A 25,875-nucleotide genomic window follows, 5' to 3' on the forward strand; every position below is an offset into this window, starting at 1 on the left:
CGAACCGTGACCCTAAAACCGTGACATGATCCGAACCGTGACCCTAAAACCGTGACATTATCTGAACCGTGACCCTAAAACCGTGACATGATCCGAACCGTGACCCCAAAACCGTGACACGATCTGAATCTTGAGTTTTGTTATCTGTTACACCCCTACTGTTTTCCAAGCTCTCCCCTGGCTGCTCGATGGCGATGACACAACGCTACGGTCACAAATACAACTGCACCGCGTGATGGGGAGGCATCGGGAGATCGGGGATTTAATGCCGCCCCCCGATTCTTTTGAAAATTTGTTGGCGTGGTCATTAATGTAGACGGCGGCAGTCAAGCTGCTGTCAGACGTGCAGAACGGCCCACTTTTTATAACCCCCAGGGCTCCTGGATATGGATGGCTGGGGTGATTGATTTGCCCTGTGGCCGCCTGAGTTTATAATGGCGACATTCTCGTCTGATACAGGCCTGAAACCTCCAAATGTGTCCAGATGACCTCTGACCCATGCCAACTTTTAGAGAAAAACCGGTAGCAGTAAAACTTGTACTTTTTCTCAAAAAAAAAAGACCAAAAAAAAGCCCGCACATGCAGAATTTGCTGAAAAGCTTGCATTGAGGTCATTTTGGGATATGAGATTGTAGTCTAAATCAGGCCAGTTCAGCCAATCAGGATCGAGTCAGCAGCCAGCTGGTCAGAGAGAAGCAGCTGCAGAACATGGACTCAGAGTATTGAGGGAGGGCTTAAACTCAATGGGAACAATTTGGCACAACAGAACCAAAATTGTACATTGGAGGCACAACAACAGCTTTGTTACCATGGAGATTTCTCACCCAGCATTTCTCGCAGATGACGAGTAAAAACTCTAAACTAACAGAAATTGGAGAGCAGAAACACGGTAAGGATCTTCTCATTTTCAGCACAAGTGAAGACAGAATGCTGGTCGGTTCTACAGAAGGACATGTAGCTCCATGACGAGACCGGTCGGTTCTAGACAGAACAGAGTCTGTCCGGATCGTTCAAAGGCTGATCAGATCCAGGATTCATCTAATCCCTCATCAGCAGTAACACTTGTAGGAGCTTAAAAGGTTAGAACTTCTCTGTTCGGGTTGAACCTCTGCTCTTTCAGAACCACCACTCTGCCCGTTTGCTTTTCAGGTTTGAAGGTTTTCCTGACAGGTGGAGAACGTACCTGCTGCTGCAGGCTGCTGCTCCTCCTCCGCTCGGTTCCAGCCACCTGCTCCACCTCCTCGCTCCTTCTTGGAGTAGTAGTCCTGCACGTCTGCCGGCAGAGTCCTCCTGACGGCCCAGCTGGAGGCCGAGGACCAGCCGGAGCGGTCCAGCACAGAGTCCGCGGCGTCAGAGTCTTTTTTGCGGTTGAAGCGACTGTAGGCGTCGTTCCCTGAATTGTTTCCTGAGTTGTTCCTGGGCTGCCAGCGGTTCTCCGCCGGCTCCTCCTGCTGGGTCCCGAAGTTCCGGCCGCCCCACCCTGAACCCCGACCCCGGTCGAAGCCTCCTCGGGCGCCGCGGCCTCGTGGCTCTCCTTCATTCCGCTGGTCCTCCCAGTGTGAGCCGGACTCCCAGCTCCTGCTCTCAGCTTTGCCCCGGCTCCTCTCGGTGACCCAGTCAGGGTTTTCAGAGGAGCGGTCCGGAGAACCTTCTGCAGGAACTCCGTTCTCGCAGCGGCTAGAACCTCCAAACCGGCGGGTCTCTCCGCTGTGGCCGGACCTCCACCCTCCTCGGCGCTCCTTCCTCTGCGGGGAGCGGTCTCTGGAAGCCGGCCGGTCGGGGCTGGGCGCTCGCCGGTACGACCGGGTTCTGGAGCGAGATCTGGACCTGGACCGGGACCGACTCCTGTAGCGCGGCCTCCTGCGATCGCGGCTGCGTTCCCTCCGGGAATGCTCCCTGTCGCCGTCTCGGCTGCGCGCCCGTGAGGAGCGGCCCGCCTGCCAGCCCCCGTCCCGTTCTCTGGAGCGCGAGCGCGACGACTTCCTGTTCTCCCTCTGAGGAGACCAGGTGGAGGTCGGGGAGTGGAAGCGAGAGCGCCGCTTGCCGTTGCTGGTTTCCTGGCTCCTCTGGTCCTGCTGGTCCTCCTTGGCGCCTTCCGGCTCGGCGGCGGGCGGAGAGGAGGAGTCGGCGGGAAGCTCCACAACGGCGTTCCCCTGCTCGCTCATGGGCGAGCTGCAGTCCATGGGGACCACGTTTGTGTTGTCTTCAGAGGCGCCGTCCTCTTTGGGCAGGGGGGAGTCTTGAAGCACGGCGCAGTCGTCTTTAGCCCCGCCCTCAGCGCTGCTCACTCCAGAGTCCTCAGAAGCAGAAACCTTCACAGAGCTCTCAGGATCTTTCTGCTCCTCCTCCTTCCCAGCAGACGGGGAAGCGGGCTGTGATCCGGGTCTCGCCTCCTCTGATGTTTCTCCCCGTTTGACCTCCTCCTCCTCCTCCTCCCTGGGGTCCTGCTGAGGAGACATCTCCTCGTCAATCTCAGGAGAGCATGAAGGAGGCGTGGGGCTCCTTTTCTCTAAGCTCTTTCCTTCTGAAGAAGCGGGGCTGGCCGCCTCCTCCTCCTCCTGGATGCCCTCGGAGCAGCACAGAGGGCTATTGGGAGGCGAGTCTGAGTGCTGGGAGTCGTTCTCCTCACCTCCTTCTTCTGGATGTTCCTGAGTGTCACTAAGTGCAGACTCTGCACCTCCCTGCTCCTCAGCGGAGCTGAACCCATCCTGCTCGTCTTCTTCTGGGTCGCTCCTCTGCAGTTCCAGTTCTCGGTTCACTTCCTCTCCTTGCTCCTCCTCCTTCTCACTGCTGTTGCCTTCTTCCCCGCCCTCCTCCTCCTCCTCCTCGCTCTTAGCTGCTTCAGGAGCAGCTTTCTTCCCGGCGGGGGTTTTCCTCTTGCCGCTGGCTTTGCGGTTTGTGACCCGTTTTCCTTTCCTCCTGGCTGGAACCTGAGAGGTCTTCCCCGACTTGCTGGGCTGACTTCCAGATGAGTCGGAGTCTGAGGGAGCGGACTGCGGCGGGGAGGCAGGGCCCGGCGAAGGAGGCTCTTCCTGAGATTTGCTGTTGCGCCCCGACCTCCTGGAGGGCACGGCCTGCGGCTCTTTGGTGGGAGCTTTGGATGTGGAGGACCTGCCGCCTCGCTTCTCTCCTCCTTTGGGACGCGTGACGGCGCAGACGACGCCTTGAAATACTGAAGCAGAAAAAATAAAGTCAAGCTTTTTCACTCTGGAATTATGGGGTGGACAGGAAAACAAGACATTTTCCAACCTTTTCTTTTAAATTTACAGACAGATGATTTTGAGGAAATTGAACTTTTTTTTTTAATATATGTATATGAAACTTTCCCTGAAAACTAAATTTAAAGCAGAGACTTCTGCTCTTTTCAAACTAATGTGATTGCCCAAAAAAAGAAAAAATGCTTTCAAAATACGAGTAAAACGTGACAAAAATATTACTGTTTCAGGCAAAACCCCCAGTAAGTTGAATGCAGCTTTTGATGGAACACAGGAAAACCAAAATAGTCAGACGATGAAAAAATAAAAACGAAAGACCAAACTAGATGATGGGAAGGACTCAAAACATGAAAGGAAGCAATAATGAAAGGAACCAGACATAAAAATGACAGGAAGCAGATAAAAAAGATAAAAGAAAACAGGAAAAAGGAAACGGGGAAAAAAGGTGAAAAGGTAGACAAAAGACAGAAGGAACCAGACAAAAAAAAGACAGGAACCAGTTAAAAAATGAATAGAACCAACAAAACGATGAAAGGAACTAGAGAAAAAATGACAGGAAGCAAATAAAAAATGAGAGGAAGGAGACAGAAGATGAAATGAACGAGACAAAAAAAGACAGGAACCAGAAAAAAGAAAAAGAAACAGGAAAAAAAGTGAGAAAAGGCAGACAAAAGAGAGAAGGAACCAGAAAAAATGACAGGAACCAGATAAAAATTGACAGGAAGCAGTCAATAATGGTGAGCAGTGAGAAAGGAAGAGCTGATTTGAGCTTTTACCAAGCATGTTCTTAATTGTGAATAAGCTCTGTGTGAGAGAAGATCAGGAGTGACAGAACTCACTGAAGTGGCTCGGGTGGAGCGCTGAGGTGGAGCAGAAGGATGGCGAGATGAACCCAGGCGGAAACAGGCGGCTGTTCCACGTGGTTTGATGAAAACTAGCACTGTAAGAAGCAGAAACACAAGCAGAACATTTCAGTTTCAGCTTTGATGTGTAGTGTTGATGATGACAAGAGCTCAAAGGTGGATCTAATATTAGAACAACAATCGTTAGAGGAGGAGTCTTTGACGTCAGCTGATCGTGAGCACAGCGCAGGACAAACAGCTTGAAGATACCTTCAATGTAAAAGTGTCTGAGCAGGGGGAGGAGCCTCCAACAGACGATGCGACAGTGGTTACCTGGTGGAGCCGTCGGCAGTGACAGAAGCAGCGGGGGCAGGAAGCCAAGGACAGTGCAGCGTCTGGGGTTTGCACTGCAGGGATCCAGTGTCATGAGGGGCGTCCTCTGCCAGCCAAACAGGATCTGCACTGCAGCAGGAGCACAGAGCCTCCGTCAAACACCTCTGACACAAAAAGAAAAGCTGCCGGTGCGCTGCTTACATGTCCTGTGACGATGCGACGACGGAGACAGCCGGCGCCCACGAGCAGCACTCCGTTCCCCTCACCTGCACGACAAACAGCCGACATTTAACAGGCGCGGTGAGGAGCATAGGAGCAAGAAAGGAGGGTGAAAGCGCACCTTCTTCCTGCTCAGCGAGGACGGCTCTTCATCGCTGCCTGAAACAGAATCACAGACAGGAATGAGGACAGACTTCAGGGCTGTCAGCGGCGTGCGGCGAGGTCGCTGCGTACATTTCCTCACGAGTCCTTTCGTTTTAGCCGCGGAGGTTCTCTCCCGTTTCGGCCTCCTGGATCTTCTTGCAAGTTTATTTCTGAGGGAGGATTTATTTTTTAACCAAACTGGTAAAAGTTCAGCGTAGTCTGTTTTGGTGAGGATGCTCACTTCAGAGAGATCTTCTGCTCGGGGTTTCTGCAGCTCTCAGCTTCAGCTCGAATCGGCCGCTTCCTCACAGGAACCTGAGGGAGGAGCAAACTCAGCTTCAGGAAAAACAAAAACTGAAGGAGCGATGCTTCATGTCAGTGTAGAGACAGACTGACCTGGACCAGCCGGAGGTTTCCGTCCCATCTGCAGACGTTACTGAAGGGTCTTCTGTCCACGGGGCAGGAGGGGGACGCCTGCAGCTGAGGACACCAGGAAAATCATCCCAGAATTAGTCAAGGAGAGCGGGATCTTTTGGAAAAGGAAGGAGTCTCACCTCCGCCCACGTGAGGAGGCATCTGAGGCAGAAGACGTGGCAGCAGCTGTCGGGCATGGCGAGCTCGCCTCCAGCCAGCACGCCCAGGCAGATGGGACATCGCTCCGCCTCCTCGCCGTCTGACCCATCCGGAGGGCCCCGACCACCTGATTTAAAAAAAGAAAAACAAGACACGCTCTACCACAGCCCCCTCGCCTCACCTTTCCATCAACACCATCAATGTCTGGAAAGGGAATTCTCACCACTTCCAGCTCCGGTCATGTCAGGCCTCAGCTGCCCTGATCCCCACTGCAACACACAGACAGCACAGATCAGAGTTTCCCTCACAGCTCAGCCCAGGATCTGATCTGAGGGTCACACCAGACGACAGCAGCTCACTCTATCTGCTGCAGCTAACAACACAGCAGCGCCCTAATGCACAGCTTTTATTCTGAAAAACACATAAGAACGGGATAACTGGAAGTGCTCAGATGTTTGGAATTCAGAACTGAAAGCGTCTCTGCAGTCGCAGCGTAAACTAACCGACGGTCGTGAGGCGGACTCCCTGCACATGGAGATGCACATGGACCAGTGAAAATTTGGGGTTACTTTGTCGTTTGTTTTCCCATTCAGTCCTGTTTGCTTTTTCTCGTCCTCACAGGGGTGAACAGGCAAAAACAATCCCTGATAATCCACTTACATTGTGGAAATTTTATTTACAGAGTTTTGTTTTTTTTATTGCTTTTTCAACATCTTTATTTGCAACATCAGTTCTTTTGTTTGCAATAGTCCTGCCACAGAGGATTATTTTAACAGTCCATTAATCACCGATTATTTTTTCCGATTAGTCGACTAATCAGGTCATCCACAAACTGGATGTAAAGCATCTTAACCATCATTAGCTTTAAACTGACTAAAGACAATAAGATAGTTTATTAAACTATTTATGAATCGTGCAGCTTCTGTCCTTCAATGGATTCTGTGATTAAAACGAGATTAAATCAAATGAGAGAGAAATAAGGAAAATATGTTTTCCATCAAACTCATTTTGACTGGTGACAGTCATCTGAAACTACAAACTATTTTTCACAAAAGATTAAGTTTTCCTCTCACTGACTCAATGAAAAAAATTGCATTTTTTGGTGCTGAACACTCACAATTTTGTTCAACTTTACTCCACTCTGACTCCATGGAATACAAAGTAACGACTAATCGAATATTATAATAGTCACTGACTATTTTAACAGTCAATTAGTCGACTAGTCGTGGCTGCACTAGTTTATGAAGTTACTTTTCTTGACTGCAATAGCAGATTCTGACCGCTGTATTCAGGTCTTCAAATACAAAATTCACAATAATTTTGGTAAGAATGTATTTATATTTAGTTCTGTCCAACGTGGGAAAATGAAAAATATCCTATTGCAATAGAGTTTTATTTAAATATGCAGTTAATGCCATTATAAGGGTTTAAAGAATCCCGGCCTTCAAAGCAAAAAGTTTGGACTTTCTGATCTACGCCTTTCTAAATGACCACTGTCCTGTTCTGATCCAACTCCAACCAGCACTTGCTTCTTATTTTGGACATTCAGGCCACCGTATTGTCTACTGTGGGGATGAGGAAAATTTGTAACTCGTGGGCCATAAGGGTTTTAAAATTTGAAGGGCCGGACCAGGAGCAGATGTGTGACGTGTTTTAGTTCATTGCACCAAAGGGATGAAGTCTCTCAGAGAAGAACACAGACTTTAAAAAAACGCTGCGTTCAAGTGTGGTTGGAATAATAATTCTGACTCAGAACTTACATATGAATTTCAGAAAAACAACAAACCTTAAAACACACATGAAATGCAGAATAACTCTCTGAACCAAGATCAGGGGGACAAACTCAATCACACAGGGCCAAAATCCAAAACACACCTCAGGTCACGAACAGGATAAACATTTATTGAACACTCTAAAACTCAAGTTTTAAAACTTTAAAACCCTAACTTTTTAACATAACTATGAATTAGATATATAGCATTACCTGCGATAATGCTAGTGTGAATGCTAGTAGCGATTTTAGGTACGGCAGCTGCTCAGAGTGCCAATTCAAAGGGGGCGACAGCTCAGTGCTAGGAGAAAAAAACCCAAAAAAACTCTGTGCCGCTATGATTTCTGTTACCCGTTATATCACAATGTTTATAACAGCATGAAACCAGTGAATTGGCGCCCCCTGCAGCTGAACACACTCCTGTCGGCTGAAAAGACGCTGAACAGGTGTGAGGAAAAAGAGATGGGTGGAGGGGTCAGTTCAGCAGTGAAAATGAAGAGGACGGATGGGGAAGGAGGGCGGGGTCTACTTTGTAATAGGTTTTTTCTTTTTAAGTCAGTCATAACATGACATTCTACATTCCACGTATCAATACAGGAAAAGCTCTAGATTAACAACCTCCAAATGCAGGTTAAACTTCTATTTGGCGGTCAGAAAAACCAACTTTGACAGGTGAGTCTCTGTTCTTCATCTCAGATGCTCAAACACAACATGATGGAGTCTGCTTCTCCTCCACTGTTGATCACCACAAACATCCATTTTGGAGTTGATTCAAAACATTTAATCCTGACTTTATTTACGAAGATTTAATGGATTTAGTTGTCAAATACACCCATAGTCCGTTAATAAAATGTTCATGCGCCACGAGGTGCGTTCAGGGGCTGCGTGGAATTTCCTCACTTATGCGCTTGCATTAAGAACTCTCTATTGCTGCATTCAGGTGTGCTGGGAATTTCTAGCATTTGCTCACACTGACCTCAGCAACACAAACACACTCATTCGGTGCTCCGTTTCATAGTGACTCACAACACACTGATCAGTAAGGTTACTCACAATTATGAAAAATGTTGCATATATTTCTATAAGCTGTTTTTATATGCATGACATTAAAAAAACTACTTTTAAACAATTATTTTATTGTTCTTCACTAGTTTTTATCTTTCCTCTTCTAAAAAAAATCTTTTATGATTTGAACAAAGTTAATTTCTTAAAAAATGTTATTAAAAAATGACCATGACTAGAAATAAACTTTCAGGCTATGATGAAAATTTGAAGCTTTAAAGAAAGGAATGTGTTCATCAAAAGGTTCAGAGAAAAGACGTGTAGTTTGTTAAAATAACATTACATTTCTGTCATGTTATCAAACCTGACATAAGACTAGACTTTCAATTGTTATTATGTTTGCAAGAGAATAATTATTAACTGAAACTTTCTAAATAAAGGGAATCATGGTTTTGATAAGAAACATACTACTTATTTTTTTCAGAAAATGTTTGGCTGGTAGACTTCGGATGTTATAACCAGTCATAACTTAAAATGTACCAATCATTGGATTGAAGACGGCAACAAGTAGAGATGAAGTAGAGATCAGTACAGGGCATGTTAATTTACATTTTCAAATCATGGATGTTTTTTTTACTATCAAAATGTTTATGTAGTTTTATTTATATTGTATGTTTTTAGTTTGTATTATTTTATGTTCTGATAACTGTTATACTGCACAGAACCGTGTTAAATGTGTTTTGTATGTTTTGTAAATTTGATCTTCCTTTAACTCCATAACGGTCAAAATGAAAGATTAAAAAAATCAGACGCTAACTTGAGCATCGTCTGACTTTCCAGGTGTGATAGAGAAACAAATACAAACAAAAATAACAATATTTTCTAACTGTAATAGACATGAATCCACCGTTTGATCAACTTTATTAGCAGCATCCCAACAGACACCCGGCTGTTGAATATTCTGCATTATCATTCTGGTCTGTAGAAACAACTGGCACAATAAAATCTAGATGTGGAGTTAAGCCTCCTGGTTTTTGTCTGTTAAATGCAGATTTATTCTATTTTGAAGTCAAAGGCTCTTATTCTGTTGCTCTTTTCTGCAAAAATAACATTTCAAATGTTTCACTTTTGTTAACTTGATTGACTTCACTGGTTTCAGTTTAACAGTCAGCAAAAAAAAGAAAAAGTAGTGAATGGATTTTCAACACATGACCGGGTAACAACCTACGTAAGGAATAAGCAGAGAGCAATGGAGAGAATCCAGTAGTTTTATAAAGTAACACTACCTTCAGAGTGCCATTATAAATAAAACATCCGAGCTTGGTACCAACTATCCCATGGACCGGTACCGGTCTGCAGCTCTGGAGTTGGAGAACACTGTTCTGATGTACAACTTCAGCTAAAAAGCAACAATTTACAAAGATCTCAAGGTGAGACAAATGTAAACTGTTTTAAAATGAGGCATCTGAGGAAGGAGCAGCTGAGAGTTTATGTTAAAAACTTGCAGATTGAAATCCAACTCAGGTTTGATTTTGATCTGTTTTCAAACTGTTCCCAGTGGTCTTTTAGTAATGACAATGGCTTTTTCTAGCTAAAACAAAACAGTTTCTGCAGAGCGGCATGAGTTCATTAGATATTCCCCTCCGAGTTGTAGGCGGGACTAATTTAGTAAGCCTGCCCACACATCCATTTGTTTACACACTCTCCCACCAACTCACAGTCCTTTACAGAGTAACCCTAGAAAAGTTGCATTACCTGTGATAATTCTAGTGTGAATGCTTTTGCCGAAAGTAGTCACTAAAGGTGCTGAAGCTTTTTGCTGAAAAGTGTACTTTAACTGCTGTAGGAATTTGCTGAAAATGCAAAAGCTATTTGTAAAACGTTCAATTTGCGAAAAGACTGGAAATTTTGTAAAAGAAGTCTGAAAGAGTGCTGAAGTTGACCTAAATTTCTGAAAAATTTGTAGTAAAATTGCTTAAAAATCCCTAATACATGTCAATTTAGCAAAAATATTTTAAAATATTATGAAATATTTTAGTAAATACTACCTAAACTCTACATTACCCCAAAAAATGCTTTAGATGCCAAATTAGCCCAAAAAAGCTAGCTTATTGCTTAAATACTAGCTAAACTCCAAAATAGCCTAAAATTCTTCAGTAAACTAAATTATTCTAAATGTTAGTCTGTTGCTAAAACAGAAGCTCTTAATTAGCCTATGAAAACCTCAGAAGATAACAAATTAGCCAAAAATGTTAGCACGTTATTATAATACGAGCTAAACTCCAGCTTAGCATAAATAACCCTTAGTAGATGCCAAATTAGCGAAAAAAGCTAGCACATTGCTTAAGTACTAGCTAAACTCCAAAATAGTCTAACATTAGCATGTTGCTAAAAGAGAAGCTAAAGTCTAAATTAGCCTAAACCTCAGAAGATAACAAATTAGCCAAAAACATCAGCATGTTCGTCAAATATTTGGTAAACTATTTAATTACTATAAAGATGAAAACATAGTCCGTGAATATATTTAAACTGTTGTTGCTAATCTACTCAAAATTTGAAGACTTTCTCATTCATTTTATACGGGGCATATTTTGTTCAATATTTCAAAAACTATAACATTTATGAATACTAAAAAATACAGCAGTAATGTTCTGAACGAGCTGAACGCTTTCATACCAAGATTGTTGAAATCACTGAAAGTGTGATTGAGTTTTTAGGTGCCAAAAACATTCAGAAAGGAGCAGAAGAATCGCTGGAGTGTGAATGCATAATAAGAAGCAAAAACGTCTAGCAATATTGGAGCTTTGCACTCATACAGTTCTGCTCCAGATTCCAACTCAGACCAGGAAAACAAGACGTTCATGGATCCATTTGTCTGCAAGTGGATGCATCAGAATGGAGCAGAGCAGGAAGTTTGAGGCCTGGGGATTGTAGTCCTTACCACAACAGCGACAAGCCTTTTCCAGCTGTATCTTTTCATCTGCTCCCGATTCACAACAATTTTAATAAAGAAATATTTAGAAAAGAAATTTTGAGCAAAATGCTACAAGAACAGGCTAAAAACACCATTTCTGTTGGAGTGGGTCTTTAAGAAATGACTTCAGATACTTTGGACAAACAGCTGGGCTCTAGCATTAGAACACACTACAGAAGAATACCACAAAATAACCTCAAACTTGACCGGAACATAAAAAACAAAGACACTGCTCACTCAGAGCAGGAAGACAACTTTAACAGACAGAATCAAGGTGAGGGAGGGCTTGTTTTATAGTAAAAAACTAGGACATCAAACACTCTAGGAAAGAAGCTGTTTGTGGATGATGGGAAGGGGGGGCAGGCTTTCTCTACGGTCCTGTCTACAACTTGAAGGAAAATTTGGAATGAACTCTTGCCGCTCTACAGAAAATATGTTATAGAAAATGTCAGATTTTTTAAAAAATTATGTTAAAAACGAAATAATTGTAATTAAAAATCCACTGGAACGCTTTGAGAATAAATCAAAAGACGATCAGAGGATTTTAAACCGTTTTCTACAGCCTGTACTTGAGTTTGATCAAAAAACAGAAACTGATGCAATATCAAGTCAAAATAAAGTCTCCTCAGAAACACATTGAGAAGATCCAGCCTGAGGAGGGAAGACCTGCAGGCCGTGGAGAACTTCAGCCTGACCCGGATCAGGCGAGCTCTAGAACCCAGCTCGAACTGGCATGGTTTAGTTGTGTCATGATCCTTTGTGGGAGTTGAAGCTCTGCAGAGAGAATGGAGCAGTCAAAGCTGCCCCGACTGTCATCCCAACTTTATTTAGCAGAGTCACCCGATTAGCTTCCTGCTAAACGGTGAAAGCACGCAGACAGATCCCGGGATTTCCGCTGAGCAACCGCCGCCGCGGACGCTTTATTTGGTGTTTTTAGCAGCACGGCCTTCAGACGGCAAACGCTGAATTAGCACCAAACTGTGCCAACACGACGCTGACAACACGGTTGTTGTTGGTTGGCCCGTGTTAGCCCCCAACACGAACAGCTAGCCGACAGCTAGCTGTCTGCTCCGACTACAGCGACGAGAACGAACGACTGGAATCCGTTTCTTACCGCCCCACAAGAACGCACTGAAGGTCACAGGCTCGCTAGCCGGACGGCAGACGTAGCTGGCAGCCAACGAGCGGCTTTGAACAACAGCACCTGCTGACGTCGCGTTAGCCTGCTAGCTGCTAGCTGCTGCTAGCAAGCCGAAAAGAAGGAGCCTACTTACCGCCGCGCGCGCGCGCTCGCTCCCCGCTGCTTCCCGCCTGCTGAACGGCTCCGAGCGTCAAACCTCCCGCGGCAGAAAGGGAAGAGATAGCAGCGCTTGGGAGCAGTTTGGGGCTGAAAACGGAACGTCGCTTTCAAAAAGTCTCAGCCACATGTCTTGCGATCGGATTGGGAGTTCGCACCTCTGGCGCCCCCTGTTGGGCGAGCCCGGCGGCGCAGGGGATTTATTCCGTCTACAGATCAACAGGTGGAACGGGTGGAACACGAGGAAGAGCGCGCGCGCCTCCGTTTGAGGCTTACCAAGACAGAACTGGTTTTCATGTGAAAGACTTCCAAAATAATGATGATATTTGATAAATTAACTAGAGTTTTTTGGCATTAACAAAGCAAACAAAAAATTGTATTTTTTTTTTCTACATATGAAACAGTTCATAACTTTTGACAGGGGTTGATATGATTTCCTTTCAAAATAAAAGCTCTTGTGTTTGGGGTCAGGTCATTATTATCTTAGAGTGAATTATTGTACATTGAAACAGTTTTAAACTCTAAAGTACAGATTGTAAACTTAAAAATATTGAACATTTGAAAAACATAGCATTTTAAACTTTAAAAGGTAAATTTGAAACTTGAATCAAAAATAATAATGAACCTAAAACAGTTACCAAATGAAAATGAATGTTTAGTGGTGACAGCTGCTGTTTAGTTTTTCTTTTATTTATTTTTTTATTTACAATGTTAATTTTTGTTTTTTTCAAATGTATAATTTGGTAGTAGTAGATAATGTCAGCAGAAAAAAAAATGTATTATTTTCTCATTTGTGGTGGATTTCACCAACTAATCTGACCAACAAATCTCACCAACTAAATTTAAATCTTAAATGACCCCTACTACTTATTTATTTATTTTATCATAAATTTGAAATTAAACTCCCTAAATTTGTTCAAAAATAAAAAGGAAGTGAATAATTAGAGCAGGGTTAGGGTTAAAATAAGTTTTACATGAATTTCCACCAGTTTTTGTGCTGGTTGCACCTAAATACATGAGAACATCAGCCAAATAAAAACAAAATTCCAACTTACAATCCAGTGCGCCCAGTGACATAAAAAAAGAGTTTCTGATGTAAATAGAGTTGGATGTCGATTATAATTTCCAGAAACGATTCAATTTGATTCATAAGAGCATGACTCCATTAGATTCTGATTTTTTTCATTCTCTCAATTCTTTAATTCAATTTTGAGTTTACACAATTAGACACATTTGTTTAGAAATATATTAATCTATTATATTATATATTAAATCTATTATATGATTTAAATATATTTATATGAATCGAGCCGCTTTTCTCCTTCAGAATCTACTGGAATGATCGTGTTTATGGTTGAAAAGTTGTAGTATGTTAAAGAACATAAACACAACAGCTCCAGAGACATATATGACACTCTGGTTTAAGAAAATAGAGATAAACCTTTTCTAAATTCCAACAAAATGTGATGTGTTTAGAATGAGGATTCATAATTTGAAAACAGAAATATTTAATATTTGCTCATGAAAACTGCTTTTCTCCTTCACAATCTACTGGAATGATCGCGTGAAGGGTTAAAAAGTTACATGTTGAAGACTTTGTGTTCTAGCATCACAGGTGACGCCTCACGGTTTAAGAGGAAGACACTTTAAGAACAGAGAGAAAAAAAACAAAGCAAAATGTTCAGTGTTTTATTTAAAAACTATAAACAGTCACCAAAGTAAATAAAGCCAATCTCTAACAGACTGTTAGGTCTATGTATAGTCACACATCCTACTGACACCGCAGAAATGAAGATGGTCAGGTCGCTCCGGTCAGATGCTAATACGACAGGCAGTCAAATGTTACACAACACACGGTAGAGAGGACAGTCTGAGGACGTGAGCCGGAATGTGGCATGGTATTAAGAATGAAAAAATAGTACAATAAAACTCCACACTATATTAAGATAGAAAAAAGTAGTGAAGAAAATATCATACCTGCACGTAAAGCAAAGAACACAGGAGAAAACCTGTATAAAAACTCCATGTATTTAAACCAATTTACAAATACAAAAAAATTTTGGTACGCGCTCCGTGCCCGTACGATGACTTACAGTGGATACATACTTGTGTGTGTGTGTGTGCGCGAGCGCGTTGTGGGGGAGGAGGAGGTGCGTGACGGGTTGAGGACAGGAAGAGAATACCTTCAATTTTTTTTCTTCTACAAAATGACATGAGATATATTATTCCATACTCTTTCAGCCAGCAAAATGAGTTCTACAAGGTATTATAATACAAAAAATGTCACAGTTCCACAAAAAACTGTTTCCCCCTCCCTAAGCTTTACAGCATCAGTACCTTTGCAGAATTATTTACAAGTTAAAGTACATTCATCCACTGCTGAGTATAGAATCACATTAGATACAAGTGACCAGGGATCATAAAAAAAGAAGAACAAAAATCATACTACTTTATGAAATCTCGCCAAAGTAATGCTTCTATTACTCCACAGAGCAAGTTCTCCAGTGGCTGCATCGGCATGAAAGGATCTTTATATATATATTCACAACATATGTACAGGATTCTTTTTCATTAATTGTAATGGTATTCATTTCAATAATAAATAGGTGAAAATATATTGACTCAAGTAAGAAAACAAAGCTACCGAGGTTTCAAAAAAAAAAAAAAATCTCTGCGCCAGTTGAGTCCTTCTCCACCCAACTCTGTCGGACGCCTTCAGTAGCCCCGCCCCTTCCCGCGCTGCGCTCCTCTCAGAGCTCACAGGATGACGAGAAAAAAAAAGTAAACTTATGTGCTCGTGTTTGGGGTTTTTGTTGGTGGAGTCCCTGGGGAAGCGTCTCAAAGAGCTCCCCCTTGTGGGCAGCTGGTGGAAGACCCCAAGACGTGTTTTTTTTTTTTTTCTTTTTCCTGCTAGTGGATGGAGGAGGGCGTGGGTCTGAACACAGGGAGCATCGAGGGGAGGGATGTGAATGGAGGTGGAGGGCCCTCTGGTGCCTTCTTCACCCCCCACGCCTCCTGGACCTGCTACAGCTCACCAGACGCCTGCTTTTCTGCTCCCAGGAGAGCCGGCAGGGCGGTCGGGGATGTCCGTTCCACGTCAGGCCTGCAGCGACCGTGTGAGTTCATAAAGGCATTTGGCGAGCGTGGTGGAAACCTCCATGTTACTCAATGCAAGAACAGAGAGGTGCGTCTCGTGCCTCTTCACCAACCTGACAAATGAGAAGCAAAGCTTTAGCCAACAGAACTCCAGTTACACTTGTAGCTTCAGTTCAGACAGAATTTAATGTGTAGGTACATTTACCAGGTGTCTGAATTTACTGTGTGTGAATTTAATGTGAGTGTGTGTGTGTGTGTGTGTGAATTTACTGTGTGTGTTAATTTACCGTTTTTTTAAATTTACTGTGTGTGCAAATTTACTGTATGTAATTTTACCATGTGTGTGAATTTACAGTGTGTGTGAATTTACTAGGTGTGTAAATTAACAGTGAATGGATTTCCCATGTGTGTGACTTTACCGTGTTATTGAATTTAGCAGGTGTGTGAATTTACTATAAATGAATTTACTATAAATGAATTTACTATAAATGAATTTACCATTGGCTTTAATTTGCTTTGTGTTGGTTGGAAGAAACCTGGTGTTTAGGTAATAATTCCCGGCCAATGACTGAGGAGATGTTTAGTCACATGGTTTTGTTTACAAGCTTTGGTTCAAAACAGAAATGTCTGGTGGACGGCAGTCTGAATACAGACCAGGCACAAGGTGCAGGACTCGATCTGGACCGACTCACTTTTTTAGTCTGAATACAGTCAAAATAATGTAAGTTGTGTATAATAACAATAATGTGAAAAAAGTTCCCAACACAAATCTGAGTGTGAAACCACAAGTTGTAAAAGTGTCTGTCAGATGAATGAGGTGTAGTGAGGAGAGGAAGTGTTTATATGTTTTCTCTTTTGTGCTTCTGTAAATGTCCTGGTCAGTTTGAGTTCAGGCGTTTATTCTGGTGCAGCCACAGAATGAAGCTAAAAGGGGGAAATCATTAGCTTTTCCTGCCCGTTTGAACCGAGCCAACAGAACTGTTGTGAAGTTTGTGTGTGCTGTTCTCAAGACTGAAAGTTGTGTATCCTCGACTTGCTCCCATACTCACTTTCGACCGCAGTCAGAGTGCTTTGCAATGTTCTTTAACGTTAAGGCAGCAGTTAGTCGAATGTGTTTCGTCACTGGTCCCTCCTTCTCATCCTGGGGGGCGGGGGACAAAGACAGTTTAGAGGAGAGAGGGGTTAGAGCGACCACCAAAACTGCAGTGTGCCGTACTCACAGTGAAGTCCCTGAAGACCAGGTTTCGAGAGCCTCTGCGCAGCGCCATGAGGGCGGCGCTGGGGTGATTGATGATTGCTTTGGGCGCCCTTTGTGCCACGGTGCTGCCAGCCACCGGGGGCGTCCTTCACAGAAACACATGTCAGTCAGCTAACGCTTTAAGGCTGGAGCTGCAGCTCCTGTGTTGACATACTTTCGACTAGTCTAACTCTTATGTTTCCTTCACCTCACGTGTCAAAGTCAAGGCCCGGGGGCCGGATCCGGCCCTCTGGGTAATTCTATCCAGATCATTTTACTTTCTTTGTTATTAATGAACCGAAGTAAAATATCGAAAGTTACCGGTATTCAAGGTTAAAATTGATTTATTCTGGAATAATATTAATAATTATGTTAAAAATATACAATTTTAAAGTTTTAAAAATGAGCATTCTGCTAGCCTTTAGAATATTTCAGCATTTACCAAGATTTAAGCTAATTTGTATTTCAGCTACATGCTAGCTGTACTGGCTGATTAAGGTTTTTTTTGTTTGTTTTTAGGCTGTTTTAGAGTTTAGCTAACATGTCATCTACATGCTAACTGTTTTGGCTACTTTAGGCTTTTTTTTTGTTTTTTTGTTTTTTAGTTTTTAAGGCTATTTTGGAGTCAAGCAAATACTTCAGCTACATGCCAGGTATTTGGGCTAATTTAGTCTTTTTTCCGTTTTTTAGAAAATGTTCAATTTTAGCATTATTTTCAGCTACGTGCTAGCTGTTTTGGCTAACCAAAGTTTTTTTTTTAGGTTAATTTGGCATTTAGCTAATATTTTACTTGGCTATTAACTTCAGTAATTTCATCTACCAGCTTCAGTGTTTTCAGCTGTAAACTTCAGCGTTTTAAGCCATCATCTTCAGAGTTTTTTATCTATCAATTCCAGCATCTTCAGCGGCAAAATTCAGCTTACAGCATTCACACTAACATTATCACAGGTAATGCTATATTTCTAGTTCATTATTATGTTAGAAAGTTTCAGTTATAAAGTTTTAAAAATGTAGTTTCAGAGTGTTCAATAAATGTTTATCCTGTTCAGCCCGCGACCTTAGGTGTGTTTGGATTTTGGCCCCTTGTACGATTGAGTTTGACCCCTCTAGCTTAGCCGCTTTTCTCTCACTCAGAATCCTCTGGAATTACAATGATTGCGTAAATGGTTAAAAAGTTTGTTATTTAGCCGTCACCGCTGACACCTCAGGTGTTAGAGGGTTGAAAACACATTTCTTCAAATCTAAAGACGTTTTCTGTGAAGCAGAGGAAGGAGGTACATACTGGGAGGAGCCGTGGTTGGGGCTCTGCTGCGCCTGCTGCTCCTCCAGCTTCAGTGCGGCCAGCAGAGCCTCTCGAGAACAGTGTTTATCCTGAAAGAGCAGAGCTTTCGTGAGCGACCGCATCGCTTCCGTGCTAAAGACCAGCTGTAGGCTGTGGAATTCACCTGTAAATGTGTGATGAAGGACAATCTCTGGCGAGGAAAGGGGTCGCAGCCCTCCCACAGACACTGGCCGCCGTACACGTCTTTGCCCCCGTGCTGTGTGGCTGCGTGGTAAAAGACCTGCGACGGCGTTTCGAACCACCTGAACCGAGAGGAGAACGTCAACAGAGCCCCCCTCAACAGGTGGGCGGTGGGATAGAAGGGGATCGTACCGTTTACAGGAGTGCCACAGACACTTAAAGTTCTGCCCCGGTTTCCGGCTCTGCTCTGTGGGGGGCGGCTGTGCCGTGGGCTGTGGACTGCTGTCTCCTGCTGCTGCGGGCTGGGGGGTGGGGGGCAGAGGCGGGGTAACGGCGGGCTGCAAGGGGGCAGGAAGAGAAAATGATTTTAGGTCATTTGTTGAGGACAGAACGTGTCGGCTGAGATGTAACCCGGGCCGTCTGCGGGCGCGAGTTGTTCTCTCAGCGGCGTTTCTGTGGGAGGTGGGTATCAGCGAGGGTCACATGGTCTTAACTGACCCCGCCTTCTTTACCTCCAAACAATATTTGCAGCCAACTGGCTGATACAGAGGCAGAAAATAAACGAGAAAACCAGCTTTTCTGTCATTTTAAATGAGATTTCTTTTGTTCAGTTCACATCAATACATGTGAAAACAGTCCAAAAATAATCCAGTTTTAAGACAAATCAATACTGACATGTTCAGAATTATTGTTCAACTTGTGAATATTTTGTTATCATAAATCAAATTCTATGTTTTTGCAGCATTTTTCTGATGTTGGAGGACATTTCTGAATATTTCTTTGTTCAAAAGGTGAAAAAAGGCAATTTTAATAATGTTTGTGTTTTATTGATGCAAAATGAACAACAGTTCGTTTAAGTTTACCATAGTAGTAACGATAGTATAAATACAAATCAGTGTCTTTTTTTTATTAAAGGAAAACACAAATTCCAGTGTTTAAAGGGTCGCCAAACAGGGAAGTTGGAGGCTGACTCCGCCCACAGCCGAAATGTGCTGGGTTTTGACTATATTTTCAAGACTTAAACAAGTTCATTTTAATTAGTCAAAAATTCATCAATGATCAACAGACAGCACTTTTATTTAAAGCCCCATTTATGGAGAAAAACAGACAAAAAGAGTTGATTTAGAGTTTGGTTACCCTTTTAAATTCTGGCTCCAGAGCAAACATTCTCAGCAGGTTTTCATGAACACCGTTGAACCTCTACCTCTCATTAATGGTCTTTAATTTGATCAACCATTTCAAATAAAGTTTTAAGTCATTATTCTCTGTTCTGTGTTCAGACGTTTCCACACAGGAAATCCATGTTTTCAGATGTTCTAGTTTTAAAATGACAGAGCAGAAATGTGTAAAAAAATGTCCAGAAGTAACATATCAAAATGTTTCGACAGGTTTTGGTTATTTCTGACGTGTCAGTTTGGGATTGTTTGTACTGATTATGAATAAGAACTTTGTTTGCATTGAGACATAAAAGCGTGTTTGTTAAAAGTTTATAAAGTTTAGAAAATGTCCAAAAGCATTCAGACAGATTCAGAAGTGAAGACCATGGCGGGCGTTTCCACGGCGACTCACCGGCGTGACGGCTGCCTGCGTGGGCGAGCAGTTCCTCTGATGGGTGGCGTTCTCTATTGCTACTTTGGCTACTGTGCTTGGGTCGGCTCCAGCGGGGACGGCCACCATGGTGGCGCTGCTGCCGGCGTTGTTGGGGTCGCTGATGGTGATGATTCTCACCCCCACCTTGTTGGGGATTCCCGAGGGCGAGGCGGCGCTGCGGTCCTCGCCGTCCAGAGGCCTCTTCAGGCCCCGGGCCTCCGAGGCCAGCCCGTTTGCGGGAGGGGGGCAGGTAAGGGCGGCGTTGGGGGAGGAGTTGGGCAGCAGCTGTTGTCTCAGCACAGGCGAGGCGTGGCCCGGCCCCAAAGGCCCGTTACAGAGGTCCGAGGACGGCCGGAGGCTCGCCGCCGCCTGGGGGCCGTTGGCCAGGCGCTCCACCTGCGGGGGTTTGGCAGTGTCCTGCTGGGGGGGAGGAGGAGGGCTGGGGAGGCGCGTGTCTGAGCTGGGACTCCTCTCGGAGGGGGCCACCTCCCCATTCCCTAAGTACTGTTTGGAAGCAACGTGATTTGGAATGTTTTTGCTGAAGTTGCCCCCACCGTCGCCCCGGGGAAAGTCACACACCCCGTTGACCAGGGTCTTTTTGGGGTCAGAGTTTCCCTCCTGGGGGGCGCTTAGGCCTGGAGACGGGGCCTGCTTCCCATTGGGGGGGTGGCCCTCTGTGGCCGGGCCGTTGAGCGCCCCCTGGCTGTTCCCTGAGTGATATGGAGGTAGATCGGACTCGCCGCTCTTCTGACCATTTAGCAGTTTGGCTCCGCCCCCCAGGTCGCCGTTGCTGGTTCTGCCGTTGGAGGCGTCCCCTTCTGCCAGGGAGGAGTTCTCCATCACCTCGATCTTCCGCTCGTGGACGTGCAGCCCCGTCGCGTCCTTGGCCTCCTCCTCCTTCTGACAGATGATTTTGTCTCCTCTGAGGGGGGCCTGCAGCGGGGGCGGGGGAGGCGCGCCTGCTGGGGCGTGATGGGGGGGTGGTCCGGCGGGGAATGACGGGGAGACGCCGGGAACCAGCGCCCCCTGGCTGACGGTGGCGGTGGAGGCGGTGAAGCCAGTGTTGGGGACCACGGTGAAGGTGACCTGTCCGGCGGCGGGACCCTGAATGATGGCGGCCCCCCCGGGGCTGCTGGTGGAGATGAGCTGACCCGGCAGCAGCTGAACTGTCTGCAGGGCGGGGGAGCCGGCGCCGGGGAGCTGGCCCGGGACCAGCTGGACGTTGAGCTGATGGGGCGCAGGAGGGGGGTTCTGGTAGATGACCTGTGGGTTTGACGCGATGGTGTTGTTGGGGAGGGGCACCTGCGGAGCGGGGAGGATGAGCTTTCCTCCCGGCGTGGAGGGCCCCCGCTTTGGAAGAAGCAGCTGTTTGATCAAGCTGGACTCGGTGGAGGTAGGCTGAGAGGGGGGCGTCGGGGAGATCATCTGGAGGGGGGGCTGCTGCTGTCGTTTGGCAGACAGTGCGTGGCCCAAAGTCTGATTAACCTGAACCTGGGTGTTGGGGGGGCCAGAGGGAGGTCCTGGCTGGCCTATCTGGATGGTCTGGGGGGCGGGCAGGGTGGAGGGGTTGGCGAGGACGATCTGGTGTATGGCGGGGGGGTAGGCTGTGTTCTGCTGGGGGTTCGGGCCAACGATCACCACGCTCTGCTGCGGGCTGGAAGCGGCCAGGGGAACCGCTGCCCCCCCCGACTGGTTTGGTGCTGGTTTGGGAGCAATGTTCTGAAACGTGACCCGTGACCCCTGGTTGTTGGGAACCGGGTTGGAAGAGGAGGGTGCTGTTGCGGCACTCTGAGCGTCGCCCTGAGGGGCCCCGCCCTGCAGTCCAGAGGGAGGCGGGGCCTGAAGCACCGGTGGGTGCTGGGGGATGGGCGGGCACACACTCTGAACCTTGGCGGTGAGGATGTGGCCGTGGGGGACCGGCTGGAACAGTGTGACCGGCGTCCCGGTGGGTAGCATGGGGGAGTGCTGCTGCTGTGCGTTGGAGGGAGGGGGGTTCTGGGGGCTGTGGTTCTGGGTGGCGGGGGGAGAGGTTGGGATCTGGACCGCCGGGGCTCCTTGCTGCTGAGCTGCCAGAGGGTTTGGTGTTAACTGCTGGGGAGCAGGCAGGGGCTGCCGGACAACAGTCTGATGGGGGGGTTCATGTGCATTGAAAACAGAAGAAGGCGTGCTGGAGTTGGGGGTGGGGCCCGGGGCCCGGACAAACTGCGGTCCGGGGTTAGCGTGAGGGGGAAGTAAACCTTAAGACACAAAGAAAGTTCATATTAAAGGAGAAACTTCCAGTTTTGGGACAATAAAAACAATTTAAAAAATGTAAATGTTTCCATAGCAACAAAGAGCTTTTGTCGTCATGATTTATGTCAGTAAAAATTCAAACAAAACTTTCAGACCAACAGAGAAACTCTTCTAGAGAAGGGGTCCTAAACTGTCGGCCCGCGGGCCATTTGTGGCACCAAAGTCGATATTTCACGGCCCCCAAGTGGACATTTTGCAGCCCCAAAGTCAATATTTTACAGTCCCCAAGTGGATATTTTTGGGTCCCCAAGTTGATATTTCGCTGTCCCTAAGTTGATATTTTGTGGCCCCGCCTTAATATGAAAGTTCAATGTCTACTAAGCGATGTCTTCTGCATGTCCACGCTTCCTTGATGATAGCTTTGTATTTGGTTTGTGATGTTTCAGCTTTATGCTTGAAACTTTGCATTTGCTATTGTCGTTGGATCTGGTCGTCAGAAAAGTCCTTAGCAACAGTTGCTAGTGTTGTTAGCCCCTGTTGTTTCACAGAAGATATTCCTTAGTAGTACATAGACATGGACAAATGTTCAATAAACTCGTTCAGTAGACATAGACAATTGACCAAAGATATAGACAGTGGACACAAAAACATATTTTTGGCACAAATGGAACCCCGTACGGGGCTGCACGGTGGTGCAGTGGTTAGCGCTCTTGCCTCACAGCGAGAAGGCCCCGGTTCAAATCCCGGCTGGGACCTTTCTGTGTGGAGTTTGCATGTTCTCCCCGTGCATGCGTGGGTTTTCACCGGGGACTCCGGCTTCCTCCCACCGTCCAAAAACATGCTTCATAGGTTAATTGGTGACTCTAAATTGCCCCTAGGTGTGAATGTGAGAGTGAATGTGTGTGTGATTGAGGCCCTGAGACAGACTGGAGACCTGTCCAGGGTGTACCCCGCCTTTGCCCATCAGTAGCCGGGATAGGCTCCGGCACCCCCGCTACCCCGAAAGGGAGGAAGCGGTCAGGAAAATGGATGGATGCATGGAACCCCATACGACCCCGCCGCTACCTTCAGTGACCTCAAGGTCAGTCGAGTTTGAGAACCCTGGACTAGAGTTTCAAACCAGTTTTCTCTTTTAGTCACAGAACATCTTTGGAAAGTCACTGGAAAAACATTTGATTGACCAACTTTCCAGTGGTAGGGATGTGGCCTTCCAACAAGCTCACTCCTGATTGGTGAGAGTGGTTTCCATAGAAACAATGACTCAGAGTGACTTGGACTGTTCCCCCTCCTTTTTAGAGTGTCAATGATTGAAGGATAGTTTCAGAAACTGATCCAAACTGAGAACAGAATTTGGTTCTGTTTAAAGGTCCAAACATCTCTGCACAGGATCCTCCTCTTTCTGGAGGCGTCGCTGGTGACAGGAAATAACAGAGCGTCTAAAAACTACTGCAGCTCTTCCACCATTCAGTTCAGGTAAATCGAATTGATTCTCAAACCTATGAAAGCAGATTTGCACTGATGAGCAACACTTTACAGAAGTGAAGTGTGTAAACAGCTGGAGAGTTACAGCGGTTCAAACGGGTAGTTGTGGTGCAGGGGTAGAGTGGTCGACCTCTGATTGGTTACGTTTCCTGCCTAGCCACCCACGTGTCCTTTGGCAAGAGGGTGAACGCCGCATTGCTCCAGGGGGTTAAAGGTTGGCGTTTCTGCGTCCACATTCACACTGGGGATGTTCTTGAACTCACGTTGAACTGAGGGTGTTCACTTCTTTTTAAAGCAATGAAGAAAGAACTATATAAATATGTAGTTTACCATCTGACCAAAGATTGTGTCATCTTCCATCAACAGTCTGTTTTCCTGTAACTTTGATCTGAATATCAGATCTGATCAGTGGCGGTTCGGTGATCAGCCTAACAGTACCTGGAGGAGGAGCCTGAGGGTCTGCAGGCGCTTCAAGTCGAGGCGCTGGAGGAGGAGGAGCTGCTGGGTTCTGCTGCTGATAGTATAACTGGACAGGCAGAGGGATGCTCCTCCGCCGGATCCCCACCAGCAGTATCTGGACCTGGCTGCCGGCTTTGGCCTCGTCCTGCCGCCGCATGGTGTGGTTTGGAAACACCGTCCTGTGGCAGCGAGGATAAGTCTGGTTATGGAGGAGGAAGTCACAGTGAAGGAATCGGATTCAAAAAGGCAGACGGTGGAGACTGACCGCAGACACTTGAGGAAGCCGGTGGAGTTCAAGATATTGCTTCGTCCCATTTTGCTGCACGTGGATAAGTACTCAGAGTACATTTCTGACCGAGACACAGAACCCTCAGAGTTGGTCTCGAAGTGTGCGTTTAGCCTGTGAGGGCAACATAAACCGGGTTACAGAAACACATGAGGGGAAAGGCATTTTGGCCTGAAATAAGTCATGACAGCATCTCACCACTGCAGGGTGAACTTCTCTCCATCCAGTTCTACGATACCAGGAGGAGGCTGGGAGGACTGGACTGGGACCCTCGTTACTGAGGACACACAAGAACATACAGAGAGGACATTTATTCTAAACTTTTAGAGGAAACCATTCTTGAAACGTGCAGGTTCCTGGTTCCTCCACAAGAGGTCAGCAGACCCTGACGGCAGAGTGAAGACTCCATCATGAGGTGAAGAACCATTAGAATGTAAATTGAGTTTTTAACAAGTTCTAGGAGCATTTTTCTGATGATGGAGGAAAAATATGAAGAAAATCTAAATTTAAAATTGTATTTCTGAGTATTTCTGTATTCAAATTGTGGTGAATCAGGAGCTGACAAAGATGGTATTTGTGATGTCCCATTCTGATACATCCACTTGCAGACAAATAGATCCATGAACAGCTTTTATGGGGTAAGATAACTGTCAAAAAGAAACGTATTCATAAAGAATAAGTTGTATTCATTAAGAGAAATTTGTATTCATGAATACAAAGTTGTGCATAACTGCAGAAAAATACAAAAACAACATTCAGTTTAACGTTTACGACTTTTCTTTGTCTTGAATATGAATTTCTCCTGTTAACAGTCAAAAAAACGCCACAGGCTGATACACGAGTCCTGAAACATCAATCGAACATGGCAGGAAAATTATCTCAACACTGTAGCTCTGCTGGGGAAAAAGGTATTAACAGTCAAGTCCTGCCGCTTTTTTGTTTGTTTTTTTTTTTTTACTAGGTGACAACAGCAGAGTATATAAATGATGAAATGGACCTGGAAGTGGTGGCCAAAAAAATAACCCCATCTCTCTGCTGCTGTTCTGCTGTCTGCAGTGTTTTGCCGAGAAACGTCCCCCGTCAGAATTTGTTTCCCTAGTCTCAGGCATCGTTTTGGCAGGGGGAACATACTTTAGCACAACACCAGCCAGTTAGCGTGGGGGATCCTGGCTTAGCCAGGCAGTTTATTCCCGGGACAGGCGGGGCGGGAGTCCAGATCTACCCTTGCCTTCACCCATCACTACCCGGATCGGGCTCTAGCGGCACCGTGACCCCGAAAGGGATAGCGGGTTATGAATATGGATGGAAAAGACAAAAACAGCTAAGCTAACTCTGAGCTTATGCCGCTTTTCTCCTTCAGAATCTGCTGGAATGACGTCGACCATGTTAACGGTGGAATAGTTACATCATGTTGAAGATTTAGAGTTTAAGCTACCGGCGACGCCTCAGGTGCTAAAGGGTTAAACAAAGCGCTCTCAGGTTTAACAAGACTCCACCACCGTTCAAAAGCGAGTGTGTAAAGGAGGCGTGTCTTCCCCCTCAGGAGCAGCTTTCATGTTTATGACCAAACTGAGCAGAAAATCTAACAGCAGAAGAAGAAATGCAAACATCTCCTTTCAGGTGAAACCAGGATGTCGGGACGTCTGTGTGACAGAAAGCGA

The 25,875-nt window shown here is 45.6% G+C and overlaps 2 protein-coding genes across 5 annotated transcripts in view; both read right to left on the reverse strand.

Moving 5' to 3' along the window:
* The window catches only part of scaf11 (SR-related CTD-associated factor 11), a 16,069-nt gene extending 3,476 nt beyond the window's left edge, over window positions 1-12,593 (reverse strand). The window contains exons 1-11 of one of the 2 annotated variants that reach the window (XM_024294642.2): window positions 12,348-12,593; window positions 5,550-5,595; window positions 5,308-5,453; window positions 5,150-5,233; window positions 4,995-5,068; window positions 4,844-4,923; window positions 4,731-4,768; window positions 4,592-4,656; window positions 4,391-4,519; window positions 4,055-4,155; window positions 1,184-3,172 (exon numbers count right to left, since the gene is read on the reverse strand). In XM_024294642.2, the coding sequence (XP_024150410.1) occupies window positions 1,184-3,172; window positions 4,055-4,155; window positions 4,391-4,519; window positions 4,592-4,656; window positions 4,731-4,768; window positions 4,844-4,923; window positions 4,995-5,068; window positions 5,150-5,233; window positions 5,308-5,453; window positions 5,550-5,568 (2,725 nt within the window). In that variant the 5' untranslated portion in view covers window positions 5,569-5,595; window positions 12,348-12,593. Of the gene's footprint in view, window positions 1-1,183; window positions 3,173-4,054; window positions 4,156-4,390; window positions 4,520-4,591; window positions 4,657-4,730; window positions 4,769-4,843; window positions 4,924-4,994; window positions 5,069-5,149; window positions 5,234-5,307; window positions 5,454-5,549; window positions 5,596-12,187; window positions 12,302-12,347 lie in introns of those variants that run through there. The other variant, XM_024294643.2, reaches the window with a different exon arrangement.
* A 1,452-nt stretch (window positions 12,594-14,045) lies between these two features.
* The window catches only part of arid2 (AT rich interactive domain 2 (ARID, RFX-like)), a 41,297-nt gene continuing 29,467 nt past the window's right edge, over window positions 14,046-25,875 (reverse strand). For all 3 annotated transcript variants that reach the window (XM_024294638.2, XM_024294640.2, XM_024294641.2), the window contains 10 exons: window positions 24,413-24,491; window positions 24,194-24,328; window positions 23,908-24,107; window positions 19,735-21,992; window positions 18,358-18,503; window positions 18,149-18,287; window positions 17,986-18,074; window positions 16,687-16,810; window positions 16,516-16,607; window positions 14,046-15,579 (listed from right to left, as the gene is read on the reverse strand). In XM_024294638.2, coding sequence (XP_024150406.1) covers window positions 15,468-15,579; window positions 16,516-16,607; window positions 16,687-16,810; window positions 17,986-18,074; window positions 18,149-18,287; window positions 18,358-18,503; window positions 19,735-21,992; window positions 23,908-24,107; window positions 24,194-24,328; window positions 24,413-24,491 — 3,374 coding nt within the window. In that variant the 3' untranslated portion in view covers window positions 14,046-15,467. The remainder of the gene's footprint in view (window positions 15,580-16,515; window positions 16,608-16,686; window positions 16,811-17,985; window positions 18,075-18,148; window positions 18,288-18,357; window positions 18,504-19,734; window positions 21,993-23,907; window positions 24,108-24,193; window positions 24,329-24,412; window positions 24,492-25,875) is intronic.

The sequence above is a fragment of the Oryzias melastigma genome, linkage group LG23 (assembly GCF_002922805.2).
Source record: "Oryzias melastigma strain HK-1 linkage group LG23, ASM292280v2, whole genome shotgun sequence".
Taxonomy (NCBI): Eukaryota; Metazoa; Chordata; class Actinopteri; order Beloniformes; family Adrianichthyidae; genus Oryzias; species Oryzias melastigma.